The sequence below is a fragment of the Nyctibius grandis genome, chromosome 3 (assembly GCF_013368605.1).
Source record: "Nyctibius grandis isolate bNycGra1 chromosome 3, bNycGra1.pri, whole genome shotgun sequence".
Classification (NCBI taxonomy): domain Eukaryota; kingdom Metazoa; phylum Chordata; class Aves; order Nyctibiiformes; family Nyctibiidae; genus Nyctibius; species Nyctibius grandis.
Window position 1 is genome coordinate 74,372,861 of NC_090660.1, and position 17,192 is coordinate 74,390,052.

Consider the following 17,192-nt stretch of genomic DNA (forward strand, 5'->3'; position numbering starts at 1 on the left):
ATCCTCAGCGAGGGCAAAAATAGCAAGCAACGTGGACATCTGCCAAATTATTTTTCATGGCAGAAATACTCAAGCGGTGTAGCATTAAGTGATTTAACATTCAAATGACTGACCTTGGGGGGTAACTTCCACCACATTGAAGAACACCTCCCAAAGCCACAATCATGACCGTGGAAGGGTGAGAGAAAGGGGGAAACACCTTTTTTTTTAATTCAGTGTTTCACAAACATGCTTTTTTTGCAGTTCCTATTGCCATATTAAGAGTTATTTCCAGAGATAGTAGATCCTTCCCTTCTCTTCCCTTGCTCTCACAGCCTAACAAAATCCTTTAGTTAGAACTCTAAAACCAGTCTGGACACCAGTGCCTGGCTACTTTGCAGAAAAATGGCAAATCATAGAATCATAGAATTGTTTTGGTTGGAAAGGACCTTTAAGATGATCAAGTCCAACCATCAACCTAGCACTTCCGAGTCCACCACTAAACCATGTCCTTAAGCACCACATCTACAGATCTTCTAAATACCTCCAGGGATGGTGACTCCGCCACTTCCCTGGGCAGCCTGTTCCAATGCTTGATAACCTTTTTGGTGAAGAAATTTTTCCTAATATCCAATCTAAACCTCCCCTGGCACAACTTGAGACCATTTCCTCTCATCCTGTCATTTGTTGCTTGGGAGAAGAAACTAACACCTGCCTCGCTACAACCTCCTTAATCCCTCTGTGTATGCTAGTACTGCCACATTAAAAATTAGATCAGCCTTGGACCATCAAAAAGAGCTTAACTCTACAAATCTGGCACTTCCTCCACTAACAAGCACTTCATTGTTCAGCCTCTAAGCTCCAGAATTTTCTCCAAAGCCAGATGTTTAATTGTCACCTTTTCTGGTTGGTTGTTGGTTTGGCCATAGGATTTTGGGTCGAGGAGCACTGGCTGGGTTGTTAGAACATCCTCTGCACTGCTCTGCAACCCTCCTGCATCCTCTATGCTCCCTGCTTAACACGGCTAATTCCAACAGTGGTTATGCCAGGCAGTAAAATCCACAAAAAATGAGACTTTGCTGAGCTCTGAATTCAGAGTCGGCATCCTGCAAACAGACTGAGCTGGTCAAGGAACTTACAGGTTCTAAAAACAGTAGTTATTTAGAGACCAGTTTGCTAATTCTGCATAGTTTGGCTGACTCTGCCGTTCACACGGATTTAAATTTACTGGTACATCTAGAAAAGAAAAGTGACTTCCAGCTGATCCTTCTGCCTCACCCTAGGTACCCTAGAGAAATGTCAGCTCCAGTTTAGATCAAAACTGCACTACAGCAGGTTTAATTTCCTGACCCAGATAAGTCTTTACATATTACAGTAATGGGTGAGGTAGCCAAAGTCACGGTGCAATCTTGAATTAGGAGATAAGAAACTCCAAAAGTGTTCTACAGCAAATGCTGCAAACAAAGATGTTAGCTGAAGATGTGCTATGGAGAGTGCGCTGTTGTCTCCAGCTGTAATGGGAAATGGCATTGCAACTTATTTATACGGATTCTTCTGCTTGAAGGCGTTTTGGCATTACTGGTATGACAAGGCATCTTGAAAACATAGACAACATGCCTAAATAATTCCTGCTATTAGTAGAGTTTAAAATCCTGCTTCCTTTCCCCAAACTATATTTCATCCTTTGCAACGCATAGGCAGACTATTAAGTTTCAAGTCAATGGTGGTTTGCACTGATCAAATAAGCCACTTTCAGGATTAGACACGACTGCAGCCAGCATCTTACTTACCAAAAACACTCTTTCCATGACCGTGCAAAAGAAGCGACCTCAGGTGTCTCAGTAGCAGAGAGTTGCAGACATTTTCTGTCACACACCAGAGAAGGCTGAGTGTGACCAAGGCTGAGTATTTCCAGAGCTGGTGGGAAAGGTGAGCTTTGTAGTGTTCCTTGAAAGCCAGAAGAGCTTGGTTCATGTGAGATGGACTCCAAGGGCTTTCATGAGAGACCCCTGCCAGCCACAGCCTCATCATATTTGTAATGAAGACAGTTGTCTCCACCGATGTCACTGTGGTGATGGGGGTTAATGCCTCTGGTAAGCAGCTTGCAAGGTTCAGGTCGTCGGTGCATGTGTGGACCAGGAGCCTGCAGCCTGCAAGGAGCTGCTGCAGAGGGATGGGAAGGTCCTGGAACTGTTCCAGGGGCAGCTGGGAGAGAGCCAACACCAACTGCTTAAGCAGCAACAGGAGGCCTCTCACCACCAGCATCACCCTTGTTTCTGAGTTACCAGAGCGATGCTGAGGCTCAGCTCTGTCTGGCAGTGCCAGATTCATGGTCAGTAGAGCTGGGCCCTATCCGCAGCCTCCTTTAGCACGTGCTTGTCTTCAAGGACACCAGTAGTCCCTTTGACTTTAACTTAACATGGGCACGTCCTTAAGCAGCTTACGGAGCAGGGACTGTGTTAGGCTGTGTGCCAAAATCCACAGAACTAAGAGAAAACCCCGCTTCAGTCTTGGATTAGGCTTTGGTTGCCTCACCAGCCCTTTCCAGCAGAATTTTTGCCTGCTGTTGGGCAGTTTCTGCTCCTATTCCTGCTGGTCAGTAGGATCTAGGTCATGTAGCCTTCTCCAGACTCCTGAGGGTACATGGAGTCAAAAGAGTAAAAAGTGGTCAGGTTGGGGTTTTTCTTTTTTCCTCTTTTGGAAAACATTGGTTTGCATGTGTTTTTATATCTGTGTAAAAATTCACGTACACGGAATATTGCAGATTAATATCAAACTGAATTAAAACTTACTTAAAGAAAATGGACAATTTTGTGTGACGGAACATGCTTGAATGCAGTCTTGTTTTTACCTTGAGTGTATGTTAGAAGGCAGAGCAATAGATGGAATTAAGGCTTTTTCTATGCCAATAGCGGGCTGGTCAGTTTGCTGGTCTCAGTCTTGAGACAAAATAACTGTATTTATATATAAAACAGGTAGATGGCAACTATCAATCACCAGTTAGATACAAGTAACTGCTTTTCTCCTGGTCTTCCAACATAAGATCAACTTAAGTAAGTCTAATAGGAAACAGTCAGAATAGTTGCCAAGTTGTTTCCTTGCTGGTTTGGATCTTCACCCTGTTTAACTTGTTCTCTGTATGACAGTAGCAAGTCTTCAGGGAAGAATAAAAAAAAAAATAACAAAGTATGGAACACTCTTTCCCTGCTATTGGGACTTTTATCTTCTTGAGAAAATTGTTTCTGGACCATCCTGGATAACAGTCCTGATGGATCCACCTGCTTGGAGCCTATCCCTGTTTTTTGAAGCACACATTAGCTTTGGCCCTCCCAGATGCTTGTGGCAGCACAGGGAGTGCCATGGCTTAGTCATGATCGATGTAGAAAAGAACTTGGTTGTGTTCATGCTCATTTTCAGGGACTCTCAGATACAGGGAGCCTAATGTTCAAAGATGCAGCTCTCGTGAGTTTTGTTTGTGCGAGCTAATGATGACGAAAATTAATCTCCAGGAGCACAATTATTCACCGCCTTGTATCCTCTGTAGTCATTTACTATGTATAAAATGTAAATAAGTCCAAAAGACAGGAGAAGCCATGAAGAAACAGCATTTGTGATTCACATGGCATGAGTTTAACTGATTGCCCAAGATATGATGCAATAAGAAATTAAATTTGAGCTGTCTCAATGGCATATCCTATTCAGTAGATCTGGAAAAGGACCACATTTCAGTCTCCTGAGGAGAACAGAGAAAGGTGCAACTAAGTAGCTGGGTCCCAGGGAGGCCACACTTGATTTTCCCATACTTTTGTACATCTCATGCATGGAGGCAGGACCCAAACAAAACAAACCCCTCAAATCCCACAGACCCCACCCAACAAAATCCCCTTTGGATGACAGTAAAGCATCAGGAAGAGCAAGTGCCATGCTGTGACCTTGACAGACCACCTAATCTCCAAGGCCGGGTGTAACGCGATGGTTTTGCCTCTTCCCTATAGGCAGTAGCTGTATCTGGTCGTCGGCCCCACAGGACAGAGAAACTGCAGCCCCACCAGGGTGACCTCCTCCAGGTGTTGTACAGCAAAGACGAGGTGCAGGGCTTGGGCCACCTGCAGAGCAGGCAGCGGGGACACCGCCTCTCCAAGGGCACTGCCCAGCACAGTAAGTCTGCAGAAGTGGCTTTATTCTTCTGTGGCTTCATTCCTCTGTGGCTTCAGAACATTTTTAGATATTGCAATCTGCCAGTTCACAGCAAAACAGGTGCTTTGTTATGTACCTGAAGGATACTCCCATGCTTAAAATGTCCAGTGGAATTAATGAGATGAGATAATGACCATGGCATTGCAGAGCTCTCGCTTTATTCAGAGCCATAAACTCACTTTAATCAGTCATAAATGCTCCCTTTCCAAAGGCTGACAATATTTTAGAGATGATAGAATGCGTATTACTGAGTTTGCCTGAGTCATCTTATTGTGTAAGATCCCTGCTTAGAACTTGCCAGGACATAATTATTTGGGATGAAATTTTAGATGCTGGATGTCAGCCACAGACCTGATTTTGTTTTTGCAACCAAAACTTGTTCAGCATATTTGTGAGAACCTGTGAAGGAAAAATAGAGTTTGCCAAAGCAAAACCAAGGAAATGAGTAAACACAAATTGACTGGTCATTCAGCTCCTTCAGTGCTGCTGCATTATGTTTGGAAGGTCAAAGCTGGAGCAGTGCCATGCAGTTTGGCAAGGGGTGGCCTTTTAATCAAAAATGCATCTTTTGCTCTCCCTTGAAAAACCACCCATCTGCAGTCAAGTCATAAGCCTTTGAAAAAATCCCATAGGGCACATGTTTGGTAGAGACATTAGACATTTAGCTGTTAAAAGGTGCTGAATCTGTAAAGCAGATACTACCATAAAGGTGCATGTTCTTCACACCACTGGTCTGCAACCGCACTGCTTGTAAGCTATCCCGTTAGGAACATGGACCACGCAAGAGCAGGGCCTGAGAAACTGGGAAGGAAGAAACTGAGCTTGGGACCATGGAGAAAGATCTCAAAGTGGGACCAGAGCCAAGATGTGGCTGAACAAAGAACTGGGGCTTCAGGGCTGACGGAGGGAGAGGAGGAGAAGTGGCTGAGACCAGCTGTGGGGTAAAAGGTGGCAGAGAGCCAGCAGGGGAGAAAGGAGGAACTCAAGCTCAACATGAGCCAGCAGTGTGCGCTTGCAGCCCAGAAGGCCAACCGTATCCTGGGCTGCATCAAAAGCAGCGTGGCCAGCAGGTCGAGGGAGGTGATTCTGCCCCTCTACTCTGCTCTCGTGAGACCCCACCTGGGGTACTGCATCCAGCTCTGGGGCCCCCAACATAAGAAGGACATGGAGCTGTTGGAATGAGTCCAGAGGAGGGCCACGAAGATGATCAGAGGGCTGGAGCACCTCTCCTCTGAAGAGAGGCTGAGAGAGTTGGGGCTGTTCAGCCTGGAGAAGAGAAGGCTCCGAGGAGACCTCATAGCAGCCTTCCAGTACCTGAAGGGGGCCTACAGGAAAGCGGGAGAGAGACGTTTGACAAGGGCATGTAGTGATAGGACAAGGGGGAATGGTTTTAAACTGAAAGAGGGTAGATTTAGATTAGATATGAGGAAGAAATTCTTTCCTGTGAGGGTGGTGAGACACTGGAACATGTTGCCCAGAGAAGCTGTGGATGCCCCCTCCCTGGCAGTGTTCAAGACCAGGTTGGATGGGGCTTTGAGCAACCCTGTCTAGTGGAAAGGTGTCCCTGCCCATGGCAGGAGGGTTGGAACTAGATGATCTTTAAGGTCCCTTCCAACCCAAACCATTCTATGATTCTGTGACTGCTGGCCTCTGCTGTTAGGGGTAACAAGAGGTAAAGGATGACAGACAGGTGCAAACAGGAAAAAGATGTAGGAATCCGAGAAGAAGAGCAGAAAAGGGGGAAACAGTTCTCATAGGGGGAGAAAGGGAAGCAAGTGGGCAGAGAAACTGGGATGCTGAATGGGAAAGAGGGAGAAACTAAGTTTAGATTAGAATAAAAAGAAGGCAAAAAGAACAGACTGAGCAGTGGAAGCAGGGAGCAAGGAGAACAGGACAAGGCAAACTCACCAGGAGCATCTGGACAAGACAAGAGAACTACTTCAGGGCTGCTTAAGCTTGTGCAGCATGATGAGGCTGTTTGTCAGATCCCTGCTCCCCCCAGCACAGAAGGTGCTCAGGGACCGTGGCAGGGCATCTCCTGCAATAGCTCCCTCAGCTCTGCCCATCACTGCCACCAGACTCCTCAGTGATGCTCGTCACCTCACACAGCCAATGTATCCCCCTTTTCTGGGTGCCTGCTTCACACCTCTGACTGTGACACCCAGGAGTGCTCAGTTCCTGCTGCCACTAAAAACTATGCTTTGACTATGAACAGTGCTGTGTCCTGCTCAAACCTCTGAAAAACTGGATCCCAGGAACTTCTAATCTTAACCTCAATACTTGCTTCTGTTTTCCTGGCATAACTCCTTGTCCTCCAGAAGGTGATGAAGCTGCTTTTTTAAAACATTTTGTGCAGATGATGACCACAGTGATCAGCAATACAAAAGAGCCCATGAAAATATTAATAGTTTGTTTTCAGAGGATTCAGTGGTGGGGAAAGTAAGTCTAGGACTGTACACTGAGAAATAAAAGCTGAGGATGAACAACTGCTTTCTGAGTGAACATTGTCTACATGAGTGAAGCAGAAAGTCCGTGGAAAAATGGTTTCTGGTCACAAATTGGAGACTGAATCTCAATGTCTAGATCCTTGGAGGGGATGAAATACCTTTGATTCAATTCTGGTGTTCCATAACTTTTGAGTGCCTGACTACACTTTAGCATTTAGATTTGGCATTTCAAGGGGAGGAAAGTAGAAATGCTTGCAAATATTTGTATGAAAATAAAAATAGCTCTTTGTTATGATGTGCTGTAGTATCCGGTTTCAGAACTCACTGTACTAATAATACCTACACATAGAATAGGGTGCCATGAGAGAGTCCAGAAAGGTTTCTCCAGCAGTTTCTCAACAGCTGGAGAGCCAGCATAATGTGATATGAAGTGAGGCATGTATATGAATGTGCATCATGTATTTTCATTAACCTCTGTACAAATGTGACCTCCACATAAATTTCACCCTTCAAAAACATCCTTCAACTTTCTTACTGGAAATAGTTGTGTCTGTAGGGTTTTGCATGCTTGCTCCATAGATAAGTACAGTTGAATATTAAAGAGACTTCAGATTTGGTGAAGCGCAACTTGAAATCTGGGTAATAGAGTGAATAGTTCAACGTCCAGAGTAAGTGAAAAATGTCTACACAAGAGCATCGATGAGACCATCAGCACACTTATTGCTAGCATTGGAAACCCTACACAAATATCAAAGCATAAGGACAGTCCATTCTAGGGTGCAGGAAGGCAAGTAAGTGTACCAGGAGGCCACAATAAGAAACTCCTGACTGCACTCAAAGCTGTGCTTTGCTTCACAGGATGGATAGATTTAAAAAAAAAATGCACCTATTCTCCAGGAAAGAAGCACTCAGTTTTGTACCAAGTTTTTGTACAAGCACTCGTCTTGGAAACAGAGGGCAAGTCAGAATAGCTGATGTGGAGCAAACCTTGTCCAGGCTTGAGCATCCATAACACCTTCTGGAAGTAGAATTCACACTGCATCCAGCCACCACTGTCCTGAGGAGCACTTACAAACTTGAAGCCATGAGGACTTATTTTTGCTTAGATATTTTGCTAAAAGTTTGCCAGAACATTTTCTGTATCTAATAAGAAGAGGGACAGGCTGAAGGGAAGAATCGGACAACGTAAAAGCAAACAAAACAAAACAAAACAAAACAAAAAAAGAAAAAATATGGGCATTAGCTGAAGCACTGATGCCTGGAGCCACTTGCTGAATACTGTTAGTACCTAATATGCAAGATGAGAGGAGGTAATTGAACTAAACTTTGACGTGAGGGATGCAGTTAGGTACCTAATGGAATTACTGGTGGGGGATGGGCAGCAGGAAGAGAGGCTAGTTAGGATATTTATTATGGTCAAATATTGCCCCCAGAAGGAGAAGACAGTTCTGACTGCTAACTCATGCTGGAGACAGCACTAGAAGCAGCACCTTGGCTATTTCTGATGTTTGCTGTCATTTATATTCCATTGGTCACAGCACATGTTAATCATATTGTATCCTCTGTCTTGGTGAATCCTGGTACTTCTGCAGATCCTTGTTCTTCGCTTACCTGAACACCCTTTTAAAAAACAGCAGACAACTGAAAATGGTGAGAAACAGAAAGAAAGAGGGAAAAAAAAAAAAAGAGACATCCACATTCCCACAGCCAAATGGGAAGAATTGGATCCATGAGAAAAAATCTGGAATCGCTCACTCATTTATTTCCTCGGCACAACGAGCAGGAATGTCAGTGAGCATTTATCTGTGGATAAGTTATCGGCTGAGCGCTCACTTGTAACTGAAAGGTAACCTCCAGGTTTGAGGACAGCAAAGAGAGGTACCACTCCACCATGGGCAGACAGAAAGGTTAAAATCCTTCCCAGTGGTGGGGTGGATGTAGCACACATTGCTACCCAGGTAAGAATAACCCCCGGGACAATCCAGAAAGGAGAATGACCTCCTAGGCAGGACAAACCTGGCAGTGGGAGCTCCAAGGTGCATTACCCAACTTCTGATGAGGTTGTGATGTAAAATGCTGAGGCTCTTTGTGTGTACATACACGTAAGTTCACAGAGGGGAAGGTCTCCCACTTAGCTTGGTCTGCTAAGGACAGTTATCATCTCATTTGAAAAGTCTAGGAGCAAGCAGTCGAGTGACATTCCATAATGACTTAAGCAATTCCAAAATCGTTTATTTTGACATCACAGTAGGTGATCATAATAAAGAAACTTCTGCACTTTTGGCTATAACAAAATCCAGTGGGACTATAACCTGAATCTGGGCTCTGTTCACATCCAGGTTTAACTGCCTGGAAGGATGCTTTTAATACAAGCTGTGCCAATGGGATAATTACTGATAATGCCATGTTTCTTATGCTTTGCAGCGGAAATTACTGAACAAGTCTCATCCAAATCCTGTAATCACCTGTTGGATGGAAAATCTTTGGTAAGTAAATACAGCAAAACCAAGTACCACTGTCTGATGCATCTCAAAACCTAGTACCTGTCAGCATGTCCCACATTAACAGCATGTCCGTCTGTCACAGTATGTGCAGATTTCACAGTCTTTGTTAAGGCTTTGAGACATGATTTATGCTAGAGGAACCTTAGCTGGGAGCAAAGAATGGCATAGGATGGCTGCCCCTCAGGGAACCAGGAAGGGTTGTGGGATGGAAACAGACAGGCTCCTGTTCTGGATGCTCAGCCTCCTGCAAGAGCTGGGAGGAATTAGCCTCTTGTTTCTCAGGGGATTTCACAAACTGGGAAAAAAATAATTTCTAAAGTGGAACAAGCATCAAATAATTCTTATCCTCCAGAATGCCAACCTGACATGAGATCAATCCAAATGTCAATAAAGAGTTGATGGGAAAATCATCATACAAAAAACAAAAATTTGATCTGTAATGGACAGACAAAATGTTTTGGTTAAAAATGAGTCAGCTTTACTAAAACATTTTCCCTCCCTTCTTTTTCTTACCAAAAACCAATTTTCAAATTCCCTACATTTTATAAAAACTGCATGTTCAAACAGAAAATAGTCCTTTGAAAAGTTTCTGACCAATACCAGACCATGCTATAGAAACTTTATGGCTTCAGATGCAACATACTCACTAGCTGGTAGCTGGGCTACGCTCGAGAAAAATGACTGTATAATATTGAAGGATGGTCAAAATTAATGGTATTCAGTGTAATGAAACTAATTGCACCTACCATTAATTAACCCAGTTAAATTTCAAAGGATGCTTGCAAAAACAATTTCAAACGTGTAAGTCTTGGGATACTTGCAGAGCGCACCTAAAAATATTCAGTCTCAGATTAATCCCAGGAGAAAAAGTCCTAGACAGCTTAAGACCAGTTATAGTAGTGACAATGATATGAAGAATTTTTCAGTATTGCCAGTAAAAACAGTGTGTGGTTTTTGCCTGAAAGGTTGAGAGCACATCACAATTTTTGACATTTTTTTTGTATTTCTTGGCAACCCACACTTCAGCTTACCGTCTTGGAGGATATGGCAGTCTCAGTGGCCTGTTTATGAGAAAATGTGACTCGGTTCCAGCAGGCAATTTATGATCAAATAAAACAAGAAGGAAGTCAATGATTAGGCACGTGTGAGGCCATGGCAGAATTGAGGCGTGAACCAGGGCCCCCCCCACACCACAGAGCAGCACCCAGCAAAATTGGGAAACATTTCTGAATGCTCAAGAAACGGCAATGGCTGGGACAGCTGCTCCCCAGCCAGCAGCAGAGGTGGCCTGTGAAGAGCCGCAAGAGGCAGGCTGCTCAGCCTGTGCAAAGCCTCGCCACCTCAGGAAGCCAGACGTAAAAAGCAGGGAATAAAAAGGTCTGCAGACATCCCTCTTTCAATGGGAGGTGCAATTCTTGCTCGTACAAGCTCTGTGCTGAGCTCAGTGAGACCATTCACATGAGCCAACAGCATTTGTGTGGGTAAGAGCTGGGCAGTCAAGTCCTTGACCTGCTTTCTCTTGTTAAGGGATTTACAGTATTCATTCATATTCCTAAAACAGCCTCTTTCCTCAGACAAACCTGGGGTCCCTACTCATCAGCAGCATTTCCTAATGATGTGCTTTTTCCTCCCACAGTTCCCACCATCGCCAGTTGCCCATATCACAGCAAAAGCAGCGGCTGTCACAGACTCGCCCGCAGGTGACAGCACATTTACAGACGAGTAAGTCCCTTCTCACCCCTCAGCCAGGCCTGGGGGGCTGCACGTGGGGTGCTGCCAGGCAGGGAAGGGGACAGGGCACCTCCGCCGCCGGTCACCCTCTCACCAGAAATACAAAGAAGTCCTCGGCTGCAGATCTCCTCTGACTTGGAGCTGTAAAACCTCAGTGATTTACAGTAAAGCCATGCTGCTTGCTTCCCAGAGGCAGAGAGAGATCGGCTAAAGGACACGCCAATCACATTGTCAGCCATGGCCATTTATAAAGCTGCCCCGGTGCCAGTTACACCTCTGTTTTATCACTAGAAAGAAAAGCTTCTAAATTTAAAATTTAAGTATTTTCCCCCTAAGAAGTCTGTATTTGCCCTGAAGCAAGTTAGAAAATGTAATTAAATATTTTTTAAACAAAGCTATGTTGTCTTTAAGTGTAATTAAGGAACAGCTCTGCCATAGTACAAATGCACTTATCAGGAGACGGTTAACCCAGACACGAATCTGGGTGATATTTGAGATGCCACCATTGCCACCTAAGGATAGTAACAGGCTTATTGTCACAGTGTCCTCGCACTCTGTACACAGACACATAAATCCCCCTCAGCTGGTGTAAGTCAGCTCAGCCCCCTCGGCCAGGTGGAGCTCAGCCCACCTGGGCGCTGCCGCATCGTCCCCAGGGCTTTGGTGGAAAGGTTCATCTTTGTCCCCAGGCCACCTACCAGCTTCTTGTCTGGTGGAAAACGCTACAGAGGATGCACCTAGTAGCAGGCCCACTGTAGCCCATCCCCTCATGTAAATGTTCACCCTGATAGCAAGTGAACAAGGGCAGCTGGGGCAGCAGGGAGTGGGTACCTGCAGCATCCAAGCCCACTGACCCGCACAGCCCCTGCCCAACACGGACTCACCAGTCCCAGAGACAGGCCAGGTGCAAACACACCTTTGCAAATGGGCAGTGGCCAGACATCATAATCAGGGAAGAAAGGCCAGAGAGATAAATGCTTTACACATCTGTGCTTTATTTGCTAGCCACAAGCAGTGCTGGAGGAAGATGGCAGAGTACGACCTGACCTTGCCACCGGGAGCAGAAGCTTCCCTACCGCTGACGGGAGACGACCTGAGTGGGACGCCCAGCCTCCTGAGGAAGATGTGGATGAAGCACAAGAAGAAGTCAGAGTACCTGGGGGCAACAAACAGTGCCTTTGAGGAAGACTGATAAGGCTCAGCATCACTTGGAAAGACAGAAGGTCCTTTAGCTAGGACAAGGTGCTCTAGGATTATTGAGGGAACAGACACAGCACAGCTCATCCAGGAAAACAATATCCTTTTTATTACTTGATGCCATTGCCTCAGAACAGTGAGAGAATGGCTAACTAAGGTAAAAATGGTGAACGTGATGCAACTCACTGGCCTTTCTTTGCTGCAATATACTAAAATCCCAAGTATCCCACTAGATTTACGTCTTGACTCAGTGATGCTGAAACTACTGCTAGGCCATTCACCATTTCACATGTTTGGTCTGAATCAGCTCGGACTCACAACAAGAAAAGCCTACCAAGAGGTTTGTGTATTCCTGCAAGGCAACAGATCGATTACATAGTGCCATTAAATCCCAGGTGTCTGTCCCAGGACTGCTTGTCCTCTTCCCCCTCTCATATCACGAGATAAAAACCACATCTTACCATATGCTTGGTTGAATGACATACACTAAACATCTTTTTTTCTTCAGTTTTGATATTTCAAAACAGGAGTAAACGATGCAAAAATTTTAAAGAATGGGTCAGAACTGAGCAAGTTTGCAAACACACATTTACCAAACCTTGCTACAGGACAAGTGATTGGTGTTTCAAAGTGTCCTGCCAGATCAAACTGTGAGCAACAGGATAACCTCAGGAGATACTTTCTTCCATAGAACCCGCTTATATGTTAAGTGGTAGTCAACAACTTACTCTCCACCTGTGTGGTACAGGATATTCCACTAGATGCACAAAATACTAGGAGGAAAGAAAAATCTGTAAATGGTGCAGCTAGGTGACTAAACATGAGATATTTACATATAGGAGACCTCTGCTTATGAGTAGATGGATTTAATGGAATTTGCTCAAAATTTTTTCTCATTTTTTTTTCAATTTAGAAATTGCTGAGCATGGCCTCTTGGATTTTACTCTCAAAAAAAAAAAAAAGAGTTTTACAAAAAAGGTTTCACCAGTGTACAGACAATATTATATTAGTCACGGACACTACTTGCCTCATATGAGTGCTCCCCTGGTTGTTATAAAAGACTTTGATTTGCCTAAATACAGAACTTTAAATATAAAATTGGAGGAAGCGTATCTCCTGTTGCTCATAGTAATGACGATCTTCTCTAATCTAACTGCCAGTGCGCCAAAGCATAAATGAAAAATAAGTCTTACTCTATGACAGAAGCAGAGGAAAGAAGCTCCCATCTGAAACTTGCTTGCCTGCAGCCAGTGTAGTAAAACGTGCTGAGGTGTCATCATATTCAGTGCCACAGTACCGAGGCGAGGAGGCTCCAGAGCCATGAACCCACCAAAGCTCTGAATGGTGTGTCGGCAGAATTAACAGCGGTTACAGCTTCTTCGCCTCCTACCACGACCACCTGGGCAACTTCTGCACTTGAGGTACCTGCTGACTTCATCCACTCATTTGGGGTGAGCAGGGTGGAGCAGCACACAGGAAACATTCACAGCTTGACAACGTGAGCAACCAAACTCAGTGGGATAGGAAAGCAACTGGAGCAGCCCAGTAGCTTTACAGAGCAAATGTCCCTGGTGGCTCCAAGGAGAGCAGGAGGGGACACCTTTGTGGGGCTGGACATGCTGGAGATGGCAGTAGGACGGGGATGGAAGTTCTCATTTAAAAAGGTACTCTGGCTTTTCATATAGCTAGAGCCAACTCAGTCCAGAGTCTGCCAAGGAGGGGAGAGGCACTAGACCTTCATAAAATACCTCTGTCAGCCCTCACGTTCAGCTGTCCATCACTGCTTCAGTCACAGGCTCTTCCTTCAGAGGTGCTCAACAACTCACCAAGGACACCCTTGCAGCTAGAAATCACACAGCCTCTCCCCTCCTCCTTACCAAAGGCAAAAGTCCTTCTCTGGCCCAGCAGCCTGACAGAGGGATGATTTTCTCTCCTGCTTTTCTTTCTTACTCCAGGGAAAGAAGGAGAGCATAGCTCCTCATTAACCACACGCTGAAAGGCCCCAGCTGCTGGCAAGGCAAGGAGGAGAGGCGATGGTGGCCCGGTATTGACCATGTATCACCAGCCCCAGTGTGCGAAAGCAATGCCGACGCCCACTGAAGGCTGCACACCTGAAGAGCACCAGAGCAGTTTTCTCACAGGGGACCACCCCACCTTTAAATTAGAGCCTGACACATTGCCCCTGTGTCCAGACACAGTGACTCTGCCAACATCGGGTCCTCCATGACTGAACCAAGCTGGAGCCATGGCCAAGATTTTCCTGAAACGTCTTTTATAAATATCACCAACCGCACTACACCCCCCTCCCCAGCCCATAGAAATCCTGTCAGAAGCCTTGGCCTTGTAGGCAGATGCTATTTTTACACATGTAGGTACACCTAGTGATTGAGTAGGACTAGTCTCTTGTACAGCAATGCATACACTCAAGGAGTAGGGAGAATAGTAATCACCAGTTCCCTTTTTTGGTCTCACTCCCTAAACAAAGCAAAAATGAAGAAGATGGACAGACACTGGGAAAAGTCCATTTGCTGCATTTGGGGTAATTAAGACAGTGAGCATTTGCGGTACCTGCCCTTGTAGCTAACGTGACCCATAAAGAATGCAACACACAGTCCAGGGCAGCAAGAGTTTTGTCTGTTGAGAGACTTGTATCGTAGTATTTCATTTGTTAATTAATAGCTTTAAGCAGTATGAGGATGGAGGAGAAGAGGAGATGATTAATGTTTCTACCTAATAATTGCTGTATCTTGAAATGTGTATTTATGGTTTTCTTATTTATTTAATTTATAATTTAGATCGACAAGAGAAGGAGAGATATACAAGAACCATATTTAATTTCTCTGTATTTCAGGAACTGCTATGGAGATTTCTTGTATTGTAGTAGATACTTATTTTATTCATTCAAATAAAATATGTCCTATTCATAAAATATTAAAGAAACAAGTAGCATGTGGTAACATATGGGTCTCAGTGACTTAAAAGCTTTTGGGAAGCATTTAGTGGAAAGTAAAGGCAGGGTTTACGATACTGAAGAACATGAACATCTGATGGCAAAGAACCCAAACTTTGCTCCCCACAGGGAGAGCCTGGAAGTGTATGTTTGTGAGTGGCTCCAATATCTTATAGGTGTTAAAAATCATCATTTATTATCAGATACGCAGAGAAAAGCCCTGTCGCTGCCAGCAGTTAGACGTTAGATACACATTTACACACCTGATCTCAAGTGCATTATGGAGATGATGTTTAGTCGCACTGTGTCCCTGGGAGGTGAGCAGCATCACCTCCCTCCCATCAAATAAGAGCACCAAGACAGAGACTCCTCAAGGGTAGTTAAGGCTCTGGTAGAGAATAAAACCATGTGCTCCACCATCTTCAGTCCTACCAGTTGACTTAACTTACCTCAAAGACAACACCGTCTTTGGAGACCCTATGTCAACCATGGCCCAACCTGAGGTGGGTCGCACAGGGACGCAGAAGCACAGGCTAGGGAAGCTGACTCAGGACTACATGGGGAAAGACTTTAAGATACAAGGAAAGAAAATGTATGATGTTGGCATCCTTCACCATCCCGGACTTTGGAAAGCCCATCCATTAGAGGATGGCTTGTCCCCTGCCTGCCGCACTGCCCGTACCCCGCACAGCTCCGGTGACAAGGTGCCACATTTCTGGTCTTTCCATTACAGACAGTGTCTACGTTTAAAATGAGCAGCCGGGGAGTGTCCTGTCAATGAGTGTCCACACTGCAGGACTCGGCACAGATTTTTTCCAGGACAGGGGGTAACAGCCTGGCCTCTGCTGGGAACTCCTCTGCGAATACCCGACCTGTAGTCATGTGTTAAAAATATCACCATGAGTATGGAAGAGGATGTGAATATTCAATACATTTTCTGGATGAAAATGTACAGAAAGCAACGTTGGGTCGACTCCAGCACACTGTCAGAAAAATGTGAAATAGTTATTAAAAAAACGAGTGAACTGTATCATTTTCCCATCACAGACAGAAAAGAAGTTAACTGTGCAGCTGAAAGCATCACCTCTGGCACTGCCTGACACATGCATATTATGCATTAAGTTTATAACTTTATAACATCTGTGAGAAGATGCATTTTTTGGACATGTTTTGTGTCATTTTATAATTTTGGGTTCCCCAGAACTAGAGACTAACTGGGGCACCAACCTGACTGAAATAGATGGCATGATGACAGTCCATGACACTTAGAGTAATTCATATTTCATTTCCAAAGAAGGTTTCTAATTTCTTCTCACCATTTCAAAAACATCTTTGTGATAGAGCTACTCATTAAAATATCCATCATTACTTTGCATACCACTTCATTTAAATAAACTGTAGTGAATTTAAAGCTAGGCTACTATATAAAATAATTCCTACTGATGCGCGAAAAAAAAATCTCAGATATGCTTTTCTTGCCTTTCTTCCCCTTTTGCACTCACTTTGCTGATCTTGTAGCAAACAGGTTTGCCGGAAGAGTTAATCACCGACACATCAGTTTTTGGGGGAATACCACACACTTTTTACAGAAAACTTTTTAACAAAAACATCAGCATCTGCAGAATAATTTCACATCTGAGAGTTCTCCAGACAGAAAAGTTGCAATATCAGGACTTGCACATACAAAGAAAAATGAAACAAGTCAGATTTCTCAGATGAAATCCTGTATGTGAACTCTACAAACAATGCAGATGTCAAATAGCCATCAATATTTTATGAGAGATTTTTAAAATCTCAGCATTTACTCCATAGATTATTCACGAGGGAGCAGCTCGACCCTACATGGTATTGAAAACCTTTTTTTTAAGTGGCAGAACTGTTATTTAAATGAATGGGCATACAGATCACTAATATAAAAAGAGAAGCATTTAGAAGGAAAAAAAGAGAGTTGAATATTTAATAATGTTAGATGAAGGCCCAGAAAAACCAAGCAGCTGAGCTCAAAGGGACAATTCAGGATGAAACGGGAGCACGTATGAATGATGTCCCTCTTCTCAGCCGTCAGGTTGGATTCACTACAAAAAAAGGCATCATTTCTAACAGCCTTATTAATGAGCCCTACAGAGCAGCCAGGGGCCCCACAGCTGACCCGAAGGCAGGAGATCAGCCCAGAGGCTCCCTGGCAGC

General features: G+C 44.4%; 1 protein-coding gene across 1 annotated transcript in view; it reads left to right on the forward strand.

Annotated features, from left to right (window-relative positions):
• The window catches only part of VXN (vexin), a 30,338-nt gene extending 17,991 nt beyond the window's left edge, over nt 1-12,347 (forward strand). The window contains exons 5-8 of the mRNA XM_068396956.1: nt 3,975-4,137; nt 9,048-9,109; nt 10,764-10,849; nt 11,864-12,347. Of these exons, the coding sequence (XP_068253057.1) occupies nt 3,975-4,137; nt 9,048-9,109; nt 10,764-10,849; nt 11,864-12,050 (498 nt within the window). The 3' untranslated portion in view covers nt 12,051-12,347. The remainder of the gene's footprint in view (nt 1-3,974; nt 4,138-9,047; nt 9,110-10,763; nt 10,850-11,863) is intronic.
• The last annotated feature ends 4,845 nt before the right edge of the window (nt 12,348-17,192 follow it).